We start from the raw sequence: 11,186 nt of genomic DNA on the forward strand, positions 1-11,186 counted from the left end.
TTTTGATCTTAAAAGGAGCTCCTCTGTTTGGCACTGAATGAGTGGGACAGCTAGTATGATAACAGTGTTTGAGTTTTATATCCATTAGCAGTGAACTAAAAGTTTCCAAATTGTTGAAGGGCTGAAACAGCCGCTGTGACTTACAGTGTAGGTTTTAGAGCATACTTGCATACTTGCATTTCCACACCACCACAGCACTATATTTAAGGTTGAGCTTCTGACAGACATGTGTTGACTGAAAGAACTCCTAGTTCCTGAAAAAATAAAATTTTCCTTTTGTGTTTATTACACTCAAAATTTTCTCAATGGTACATTAAAGTCAGTAATATCTGAATTTTAAAAATAATAATTCAGTTATAAACCGACAGATAAATTCCAGGTGAGAGCAGCTGAATATGGACACATGGGTCGGAGAAACACAGCAGTTTACTTGTTGTAACACAAAAGTCTGTACCAGTGATTTTGGTGTGGTGCAGTTACAAAGGTGTCTCGTTTCAAACTGACTGTTGCCTGATTCGACTGATGGCTATTGTGCAGCATAATCTGCTATCAGAACATGGTCAGATTATCTTCAGTATTCAAGAACTAACTGTAAAGTAGATTCAGCTCTTTGTTTTAGAATCCTAAAGTGGATTTTTCCCTCTTATGCATTATGTTATTTTCCTGTTACACTACTGGATTATTCAGCTTTACCACTGGTTATTTATATTCCATGTAGACACATTCTTGTATGTTGAAACACATCAATTCCCCATCAGCCTTTGATTTTATCAACTGGAATTTTTTTTATTTATTAATTTTTTTTCAAATGCATGTTACCAAATATGCGACTCGATTCACCTCTGAGGCTATCTGCGAAGTAAAAGCTCCAACTCTGAGTTCATTTAGGTGCAAACTTAAGCAAACATGGGCCCTGTTTTTCATTGTCAGCTGAGGTTTAGCAGCATATCGTCAACACTGATAGAGAGGCGTTGTTTGATTTCCGGAATTGCTCATATTTGGGTGTTCATATCTAGTTTTTGAACTCATCACTTCACTAAATTGCTTTGTTGTTTACACCAAGACTTAAACTGTAGTCGGTGTTTAACAATTTTCCTGTCAGTGTTGTTTTGAACTCATCAGTCGCTAGATATGAAAAAGGGAGCAAAGAGTCTGATTTTTTTTTAATTTATTTTTTTACACTACTGCATAATATGAAAATACTGATTGCTGAGTCGCCAGTTTTGGGCATAGTACTAAAATGCAGTTATTGTAGAGATTGGATTAGAAGAGCCCCATCAACCTTACCCACTTAAACCCTGAAGTGTCATCTTACTAAAACAAACAGTGATGAATGATAAAACACTGACAGAAAGAGAACTTTGGCCACAGATATCCAACTCACAGCTCCGGACAGAAACAAGAAGTGTGAATTGTTATCACTGCAGGAGGGACTTTTAAGTAAACTTTTATTGCTGGATCTTTAACTGAGGCTTGGTGTGAATGTTATGTGTTGGCTGAGATTCCTTCAGCTGTTAGATCACATAACTCAGACAAGATGGCGAGGAATGTTCAGCCTGCTCAGCCAAGCATGTTTGTTTATCACGTGAGCAAGGTTAGGCTCCAGTTAGAATCACTTAAATGTGCTACATATACCATGATGAATAAAGCAGAAAAGCCCCTCTCAATACAAAGAAAAGTAATGCACAAGTGTGTTTTTACTGTGTTTATTGTAGTTGTATCATTAAAATGATGCAACAGATTTAAATCATGTGCTGCGTGATTTTTTTACATTGAGTCATGAATAATTTTGGAACTGCTACTTTTTTAAAATGTTTTTTTCCCCCACATGCAACTACAGATGCTGCCACAGAACTGCAGGTTTCCAATTCCAAGTTGGCTGAAGTCGAGTCTGCTTTTGGTGCTCAGAAATCTGAGGTTAGTCTTTTTACTCTGCAATACTATAAACCTTTCTGGCCACTGTCATAGCAGGAAATGTGAAACTAATATCATTAACTGTGGGTTTGTTGTTTGGTTTGTCTGTTTTGCTCATACCCCAAGTCATCAAACTTCCATAATCATAGTTGAACTTTATCAGTACTATCGAACTATGTTTTAAAGATGGCAATAGGTCCTTCCTTAATGAATAAAAGTAGCAGCATTCTGTATTTTGTCTTCCTGCCAATTAAGATAAATAAGCCAACAGTGAATTTGACCTAGTAGCATGCACTGTCTCTAGGCTTCATATTGCTTTTCCTCTGTGACATTGAGCTCCCACAAAACTATTAAAAACACATTAGTGAAAAACATTGTTTGTATGCTTCTGTCTTACCATGACTCAAGCTATAGTTGACTTTGAGTCCCTCACACACTATCCTGCTGCTTTCACTACTCTTCCAAATGCATTGTAATCTGTGGCTAAATATAGCCCTGGGCAAATGTGCTACATTAGATCTTCCTTTTTGAGTAACAGTTGCTCAAAGCTACAGCTGTTCCCATCTGTTTTGTGGCCAGTATTTAACCCTATAAAAGCATAAGGCCATGTACTCTGTGATGTGCTTTTTATGGTCACAAACAGATTTAAGTCTCTGGAAGGATTAAATAAGCTTGGAGCTCAGTGCGACTGAAAAAAGTAGACAAAAGTTTTAAATAGACAGAAATGGGTTAATATTGTTGGTTTAGTTTTGGCGAAAATGCAGTATTTTAGTGTCTCTGAGATCCAATATGTCTGCCTTGTAGTTGACTGTGATCCCTGTAAAAGTTGTAAAAACATTCAAATTTTCTGAATGTTTCTGTATTTCAGTCTTTACTCCTTGATATGTCTTTGTTGCAGCATGAGAGATTGCGAAAGCTTCATGCAGAGCTTGAGGAGAAGCTGGAGGCAGCGGAGATCCAAATCAAGCGTCAGTCTGCAGAATACAGGACCCTCCTGCAGCAGAAAGATGTATGTACATATGAATTTAACAGTGTTGGCTTTAAGTGAGAAAAGATTGAAAAGTGGTTAAGACACATTATTTCAGTTTTAGATTTATTAAAAGGTTTTGTATGCACCAACATGTGAACCTTGTTTGCAGATGTGGCAATAACACTGGGAATTTATCTGCAATGGAAAGCTACTTATGAAAGGAATTTTAGCTCTAAATAAACATGTATGTCTAGCCTAAATCAAACTTGGCATTTGTGCTTTGTTAGACTAAGACAAACCCAGTTTCATTTGGAAGTCTTTTAGGGAAAGTCTTGTAATTTTTGTCCCTTCAGGTGGAGATCAGTCACCTGAAAGCTCGGCAGAGTGGGCTTCAAGAAGAAGTCCAGAAGCTGCAGCAATCAGCCCAGTCTGCTTCAGCTGGCCCTGCGATGTTGCCCGTAACCACTACGTCATCGTCCACTACCTCCTCTTCTGCTTCCTCTTTCCTGTCACGTCACCCAGGATCTCACCATGGCTTCCATGGTGAAGAAATGGACCTCAGCGACGTGATCTGGTCGCAGCAAGAGATCAACAGGCTGTCGACAGAAGTCATGTGTCTGGAGTCGGAGGTAGCACACTGGCGACGAATGTCTCAGGTAAGACTACAGAAGAATTAAATGACTATGGAACAGATGGTTTTGTTTTACCTTTTGAATATATTTTTTAAAATAACCACGTGAACACACTTTTTTTGTTTGTTTGTTTTTTGTAACAGGCATCAACAGCAACAGGAGCTGGTAATGACAACCACAGTGAGATTCTCAAGCTTCAAAGGACTATTAAGGTAAATGTTATGGTCTGTTATTGTTTGTATAAATGGATATTGCATTTTTCTAACTTTGCTGCTGTGGGATTTTCATTTCAGGAGCTTCGAGATGAGATGAGTCGTGAGGTGGATGAGCACCAGCATGAACTTGCAGCTCTGCAAGATGCCCAGCGACAGAAGCTGGCAGATGTCACCCGGCGACACAGGCAGGAGCTGGCAGAGTACGAGGAGAGGATAGAGGAGCTGGAGGAACAGATTCAGAGTGGTCAGCTCATTTTTGGAATAACTGTGGGAAGCTTGGGCCATTAGAGAGTTTTGAGAGTTTATTGCAACAATGATCTGCTATGACCTAAATTCTTACAGTGTGTAAAATAGTTGTATCTGTCGCACAACTCTGGTGTCGCACACAAATTAAATTGGTCCTCTTAATAATTTTCTCCAGGTGGCGGTCAGCCCACCTCTGTGTCAGACACCTCCAAGCTGCATGAACTCCATCAAACCATACAGTCCCTGCAAGAAGCAGCGGAGCAGCGTGAGAAGCAGCTAGCCGAACTGTCTGCCAATTTGGAGGAGGCACAGAAGATACAAGCCTCACTACAGCTTGAGAAGGATGATGCTCAGCAAGAGAATACCGGGCTCCTGCAGAACTACACGCGGCTGCAGGCTTCCGTGGCCGAGCTCCAGACACGAGTACAAGAGCAGGAGGGGAAGGCTTTGCAAAAAGCCCAGCTAGACCATGAGATCCAAATGTTAAGAAATAGCTTGGAAGGTATTCATTGTGTTAAATTATGGCTTATTCATATGGGTGTTTTATCTGCTTAATTAACATTCTTTATTGATGTTGCAGCTATTGCTAATTCTATTTTTTATTGTAGGAACATGTAGATGCAGAAAATTATCATAGGCGTCACATTTTAAGCCATTGCTTATCTGTATATTAACTAAAATGTCCACTTTCTAGCTGCAGAAAAGGAAATAGAGAGACTGAAAAACCTGGAGGTAAGCATGAAGATCAGCAATGTGCACATGTTTGCATAAACTGAGTGACTCTGGCTATAAAAGCAAAAACTGTATCTGTGTGCAAGTTTGGCTACCTCTCTTTTAATCTTGTCATCTAGTGATGTGCTGCACTGTTTCATGTGCTTATGCTGCTTTTTGTTTACACTGGATTTTCAATCCTGAACACTTTGTGATGGACTTCAGTCACATTGATTCAGCTTTCTTGTTGAAGATCATCACCGATGATAAGATTTGCGTTTCCAGCTGTGACTCAGATCAAACAGCAGTCTCAAGTGGAAAGCTTGCATTGTCTAAGCACAAAATCAACACATCAGGTCAGGAGTGCAAACAGGATCAGGCTTGCCAAATTTAAGGAGGTTGTGTACCATTCCTTTAAAAAACAAAGGGAAGATCTAGTGCATGTCAAATGTGACACCAAAGAAAGGCGACCTTCAAAAGAGTTGCACAAGACGAAGACCTAAATGGGGACAACAGATACATTTAAATGGTGTGCAGTTTTTGCTTTTAATGGCTGGAGTCACCTTCATAGGCTTCTCCAATTAATTTAATGACTTATTTTAACTTTAGGCAGAACCAAAGGAAGAAGTCGAGCATGCAGACATCTTAGAACTGAACACCATTATTGGAGCACTGAGACAAGAAAAGGAAGACTTAGAACAAGAAAAGGTTTGTTTATATTGTACATAAATATTATTTTAGTCACCCGTGAACTTGTCGCATTAATTTATTTGAATTTTTTCTGTGTAATTGTGTCAGTTAGTGGTAAGAAGAAAAACAGTATTCAGTTAGACAACACAGTGTCACCAAAGAAAACCAAAAGGTGGTTTTGTTGATTGGTTCCTGCCAATAATGGGTTGCGGAAGGTACTCAGCCTCTGTAAGTAAGTTTCAGATTTTCTGTCCACAGCTTAATCTGCAAGAAGGACTTAAAGTGGCAGAAGAACAACTAGTCAGCAGAAATGAAGCCGAGTCTGATTTGGAGTCATTGGATGATTTGAAGGCAGAACTGGGGAGGAGAGAAAAGATCCTGAGAGCTACTGAGGAGGAGCGGGACACGCTGATGTCTGAACTGGAGGAACTAGACCAACAAAACCAGGAAGCTACACAGGTCTGCATGACTTTGGTGCTTTATCTCTTTATTTGTATTTCAGCAACTTATTTAGAGAAGTTTGATATCAAGTGTCACATTTTAGCATCTCAGATTGTCATTTCTTGACACATTTTGGACTTTTAAAATTTTTTACTTGATTAGAAAAACGCACAATAAACAACTCAGCCTTTTCCTCAGCAGTTATATGAAGTCTGTATGGTTTACCCTGAAAAAACATCGTTTTGAAAAAACAAAACAAAAACTAAAATACAGTCCAACTTGACACAACAAAGCCCAACAGTAGAGACAACATTAACACTTTTGTTTTTCTACTTTAGCATATGATCTCAGTGAAAGAGCAGCTCTCTGGACAGCTGAAAGAGGCTGAGACAGAGCTGAAAAGAATGACTGCAGAGCTCAACACATCCAGTGACCAGAAAAGGGCACTTGAGCAAGAGCTGGAGACCCAAAAAGAGAAAATGAGCCAGAGTGCTTTTACCCTTAACGAGCTGCATATGGGAAAACAACAGTTGGAACGGACAGTGAAAGAGCTAAAAGACAAACTGGGACACTCACAGGAGCAGAGCCGGGATGCACGCAGAGAGGTCACCGAGCTAAAGAAGACCCTGCAGGAGAAAGAGGAGCTGTTATCTGCTGCTAAAGCAAAACTTTATGAAGGAGGGGAGAGAGCAAGTGAGGCACAGGGTGCTAATGAGGCGCTAGCAGAGAAAGAGAGAGAGTTGTCAGACCTCAGGAGAGAATTGGATGAGATGAGGTGCTCCCACGAGAAGGTGATGTCTGAAGACTATGAGTTGAAGGTGGAGAACAGGAGGTTCAAGGCGGAGAATGAGCAGACCTCAGGTAAAGTGGAAGAACTAACCAAGCAGCTGAAGGAAAGCCAGGGTGTTCTGAACAGGGTTGTGAGGGAGAAGGATACTCGTATTGAAGCTTTAAAACTGGAGAAATACCAGCTCGAAGGTGAATTGACGCAGGCTGAGAACAAACTAAAAGAACAGGTAAAACAGTACCAGCAGACCATCGAGGAGTTAACTCGAGCTCGATCTATGGACGCCTCTGCTTTGCAGACTGAGCATGAACGTGCCATCAAACTAAACCAGGAGAAAGACATGGAGATTGCTCAGCTGAAAAGAGATGTGGAGCAGGTGGCAGCTGACCACAGAGACACCAATGAGATGCTATCGATCACAGTTGCAGGGCAGCAGCAGCTGACGGATTTGCTGCAAGAGAAAGATGTCTTTATGGACACTTTAAAACAAAATGCTGCAGATTTACAGACAGAGCTGGATAATAAGGTTTCAGTTTTCACCAAGGAAGTTGAAACGCTCAAACAGTCGCTAGATGAAAAGGATAAGCAGCTGGGAGGTATGAAGGAGGAGAACAGCCATCTGAAAGAGGAGATTGACCGCCTCAGGGATCAACAGAGCAGACCTCAACCTCTGGCTGAGCCCAGGACTCTGGACATCATCACAGAGCTGGAGACGGAGATCACCCAACTCAAATCCTCCCGTAATGCCCTGGAAGAGGAGGTCCAGACTCTGAGGAGAACCACTGAGGAACAGCAAGCTTCTCTACTTCTCTCTCAACAGTCTCTGCAGGCTCAGCAGAGCGAGATTGAACAGGCCCGTGCTCACCATCAGCAGACAACGCTAAACTATGACAGACTCATCCAGGCCAGAGACGAAGAGATAACCCGCCTCCAGCAAAATGTAGAGCAGCTTAGTGAGAGTCAGAGCAGAGCCAACTCTCCGTCTGTGCAGGGAGAGGTCATCTTGCAGGAGGAAAAGACTCAGACCCTAAATCAGGAGAATGGCAATGAGAAACACGACCTGTCTAAGGTAGATATAGAAAGACTGGTGAGGGGCATCAAGGAGAAAGAGACTGAGATCACCCAGCTTAATGAGAAGAACCTCTCACTGACCAGGCAGCTGGATCAGCTGGTGGTTTCTCGTGATGAAGTGGGAAAACTCTCACAGATGATCATGCAGAAGGACCTGGAAATTCAGGCACTTCATGCCAGAGTTTCCATGGGAGGCGGACACAGCCAGGATGTCATGTTCTTACAGCAGCAGCTACAGGCATACGCTGTGGAGAGAGAGCAAGTGATTGCCGTGCTTAACGAGAAGACCAGAGAGAACAGCCAGCTTCGGTCCGACTATCACCGCCTCATGGATATCATGGCAGGAAAGGAAGCAGCCCTGTTGAAGCTTCAGCAGGAAAATCAGCGCCTCTCTAACATGAGCGATCCCTCGGGAAGCCAGGAGATGTTCAAGGAGACCATCCAGAATCTGTCTCGAATTATTAGGGAGAAGGACATAGAGATCGATGCCTTGACCCAGAAGTGCCAAACGCTGGTGACCGTACTGCAGTCCTCAGGAGGAGAGCCCGGTGCTGGCTCTGGAGGGGTCAGCAGCAACCAGTTTGAGGAGCTACTGCAGGAGCGGGACACACTGAAGCAGCAGGTGAAGAAGATGGAGGAGTGGAAGCAGCAGGTCATCACAACAGTCAAGAACATGCAGCACGAGTCGGCTCAGCTGCACGAGGAGCTGATCAAACTGCAGAGTCAGGTTTCTGCCGACAGTGACTGTAGCTCAAAGCTCTCAGTGGACTACGCTCGACTGGTCCAGAATTACGAGCAGAAGGAAAGGAGATTGGGAAGTCTGAGTCTGGAGCTCGCACAGGTTCAACAAACTATTACCCAGCTCAGCAGCACAAAGGATGTCCTGTTAGGTAAACTGGACAGCGTCACACAGACACCTGAAGTCGCAGCCACTCAGTGTAGTGGCTCTTCTCTCAGTACTCATGCTCCAAGCCATCAGCCAGATTCTGCTGTAAAAGATGAGAAGATGCAGCAAGAAGTTGTTCAACTAAAAGCACAGTTGACTGAGAAAGAAAACACGATCAGGACTCTTCAAGAAAACAACCACAGACTCTCCAACTCCGCGTCTGCCTCAGAAAGCGAGCAGCGAAGTCAGGCAGAGGAGGCTCGACAGGTCAGAGAGAGACTAGAGGCCTTGCAGAGGTCTGTGAGGGAGAAAGACTTGCTCATCAAAAGCAAAGGAGACCAACTAGCTCAAGTAAGTGAAGCACTGCGTAACCGTGAGAATGACAACGAGGTTCTGAAGCAGGCGGTGACCAACCTCAAAGAGCGTGCGCTCATTCTTGAGATGGACGTGAAGAAGCTAAAGGAAGAGAATGAGCTGGTTGCTGCACGCTCTCGAGAGAAAGAGTCAGAGTTTAGAGCTCTGCAGGAAACTAACATGCAGGTTTCCCTCCTGCTACGAGAGAAGGAGTTTGAACTGAGTGCGATGAGCGAGAAGGCTGCCACTGTGGAGAAACTGCTCAAAGACAAAGAGCAGGTCAGTAACTTTTTTTTCTTTTGGTAGTTGAATTTATACTGACGCATTTTAGTAATGAAATGTATCCATCAGGATACTTTGTCATTTATTCTTTCAAAATTTGTTTATGATTTACTGTTTATTGCTCTCTTGTAGGGTAAATCTGGTGAGCTGAATCAGCTCCTGAACGAAGTGAAGTCCATGCAGGACAAAGCTGTGGCATTTCAGCAGGAGAGGGATCAGGTGATGATGGCACTCAAGCAGAAGCAAATGGAGACTGCGGCATTACAGTCTGAGGTAAAAGAACGATATTCACCCATGGCCCTTAATTTTACTTGTGGTATTGTAACTTCATATGGAACCCTCCAGGTTACCAAGTTTAATTATCAGGCATCATTATACATGATCTGTTTTCATTCATTAAATACTCAGACTATTGCAGTATAGAATCTCTGCTTCATCATGTCGCTCAACCATTGTATATATATACCCTATAACTGTATAGTCAAGTAAATACTTAGTCTGTTGATAATAACACATGGCTGCTTCAAGTTAAATGGCACTCTGCTGAAGCTATCTTTTTTGTTTTTGTTTGTTTGATTGTTTACAGCTCCAACATGTGAGAGACAAAGAGCACCGCCTAAACTTGGAGCTAGAGCGGTTGCGTAATCACCTGTTGGAGATTGAAGATTCATACACGAGAGAAGCCCTCGCTGCAGAGGACAGAGAGACAGAGCTGCGCAGGAAGGTGGCTCTGCTGGATGAGAGACTGACGACATCCTCAAGTGCTGTGGAGAGTGCCAGGTTAGCATAAAACTAATGTGTGTTTTAAAATGTTTGATTAAAGACTGATAAAATCACCAGGAACTCTTCGTTATTTACTGTAATTAGTTCAGGTATTTTCTTTATGTATATTGCACTTTGTTCTCATTGACAAGGAAGCGGAAATGCATAGAAATAACACATCTACAGTAGGCTTTCCTCACCCTTGACCTTTTTACATAACATGTTTAAACCTGGTAGGATCAAATATTTTTTTGTCAAACTAAAATGTTGTTTGTACCACTAGTTGACAGCTAATTATTTACTGATTATAAAACTGTGTTACTTTCACTTGGATCCAACATTGCTGTTTACCTTAAAATAATTTTGCATGAAAATGTTTTAAAATTATTTGTGTCATTCTTTTTGTGTTTCTACTTACCCGTCCTCTCTCTTCCAGCCAACAGGCCAGCATGCAGGTAGAGTCTCTGCAGGAGCAGTTAATTGGGGTGGTGAAGCAGAGAGACGATGCGCTGGTCCAACTCAGAACCTCTCAGGAACAAGTCAACCAGTATGCAGTATCACTCTCCAACCTGCAGATGGTGCTAGAGCAATTCCAACAAGGCAAGTTTGAGGGCTTCAAAGAGATCTTTGCTGTTTAGACCAGACTCGAGCAGGATAAGTGTGCCTGTTATCCTGGAATATTTAAAACTGTGTTTTCCTCATAGCACTTTACAGTTGGTGTACCCGGCAATGCCTTTTTTGATTACTTTTAGTACTACTTTTATCTGCATTTCTCCGACAGAAGAGAAAGCCATGTACTCGGCAGAACTTGAGAAGCACAAGAAGGAGAAAGAGGAGTGGAAAAGAAAAGCTCTGAAACTGGAGGACCAAGCTTCTGCTCTCCAGGTAAACCAGCAACCAATCACCTGTCAGAGAATCATATCTGTGATTAGCATCAGTAGCGCAAATTATTTTTTTCTTCTTTTTTTAAGTTGGTAGATATCAGAATTTCATATAATCTTTTGAAGACGGTGGATGTCACACTTTAATAAAAATCAGTAAGACAAACGTTATGTAACGCTGTAACTTTCTCTGTCAGATAAACCTGGATGAAGCCAACGCTGCTCTAGATTCAGCATCTCGTCTCACGGATCAGCTCGATCTGAAGGAGGAACAAATTGAGGAGCTGAAAAAACAAGGTGAGCTTCAGCCAAGCACTTTCACCTACTGACTTAAACATGTCTTT

General features: G+C 42.2%; 1 protein-coding gene across 1 annotated transcript in view; it reads left to right on the forward strand.

The window, feature by feature from the left end:
* trip11 (thyroid hormone receptor interactor 11) overlaps positions 1-11,186 on the forward strand; it is a 20,126-nt gene that overhangs the window by 1,649 nt on the left and 7,291 nt on the right. The window contains exons 2-16 of the mRNA XM_005746522.1: positions 1,841-1,917; positions 2,813-2,923; positions 3,238-3,540; positions 3,660-3,728; positions 3,810-3,975; positions 4,153-4,479; positions 4,672-4,709; positions 5,298-5,396; positions 5,637-5,837; positions 6,158-9,196; positions 9,332-9,472; positions 9,786-9,979; positions 10,398-10,561; positions 10,743-10,846; positions 11,040-11,139. Coding sequence (XP_005746579.1) covers positions 1,841-1,917; positions 2,813-2,923; positions 3,238-3,540; positions 3,660-3,728; positions 3,810-3,975; positions 4,153-4,479; positions 4,672-4,709; positions 5,298-5,396; positions 5,637-5,837; positions 6,158-9,196; positions 9,332-9,472; positions 9,786-9,979; positions 10,398-10,561; positions 10,743-10,846; positions 11,040-11,139 — 5,133 coding nt within the window. The remainder of the gene's footprint in view (positions 1-1,840; positions 1,918-2,812; positions 2,924-3,237; positions 3,541-3,659; positions 3,729-3,809; positions 3,976-4,152; positions 4,480-4,671; positions 4,710-5,297; positions 5,397-5,636; positions 5,838-6,157; positions 9,197-9,331; positions 9,473-9,785; positions 9,980-10,397; positions 10,562-10,742; positions 10,847-11,039; positions 11,140-11,186) is intronic.

This window comes from Pundamilia nyererei, unplaced genomic scaffold, assembly GCF_000239375.1.
Source record: "Pundamilia nyererei isolate P.nyererei 1_Seehausen unplaced genomic scaffold, PunNye1.0 scaffold00179, whole genome shotgun sequence".
Classification (NCBI taxonomy): Eukaryota; Metazoa; Chordata; class Actinopteri; order Cichliformes; family Cichlidae; genus Pundamilia; species Pundamilia nyererei.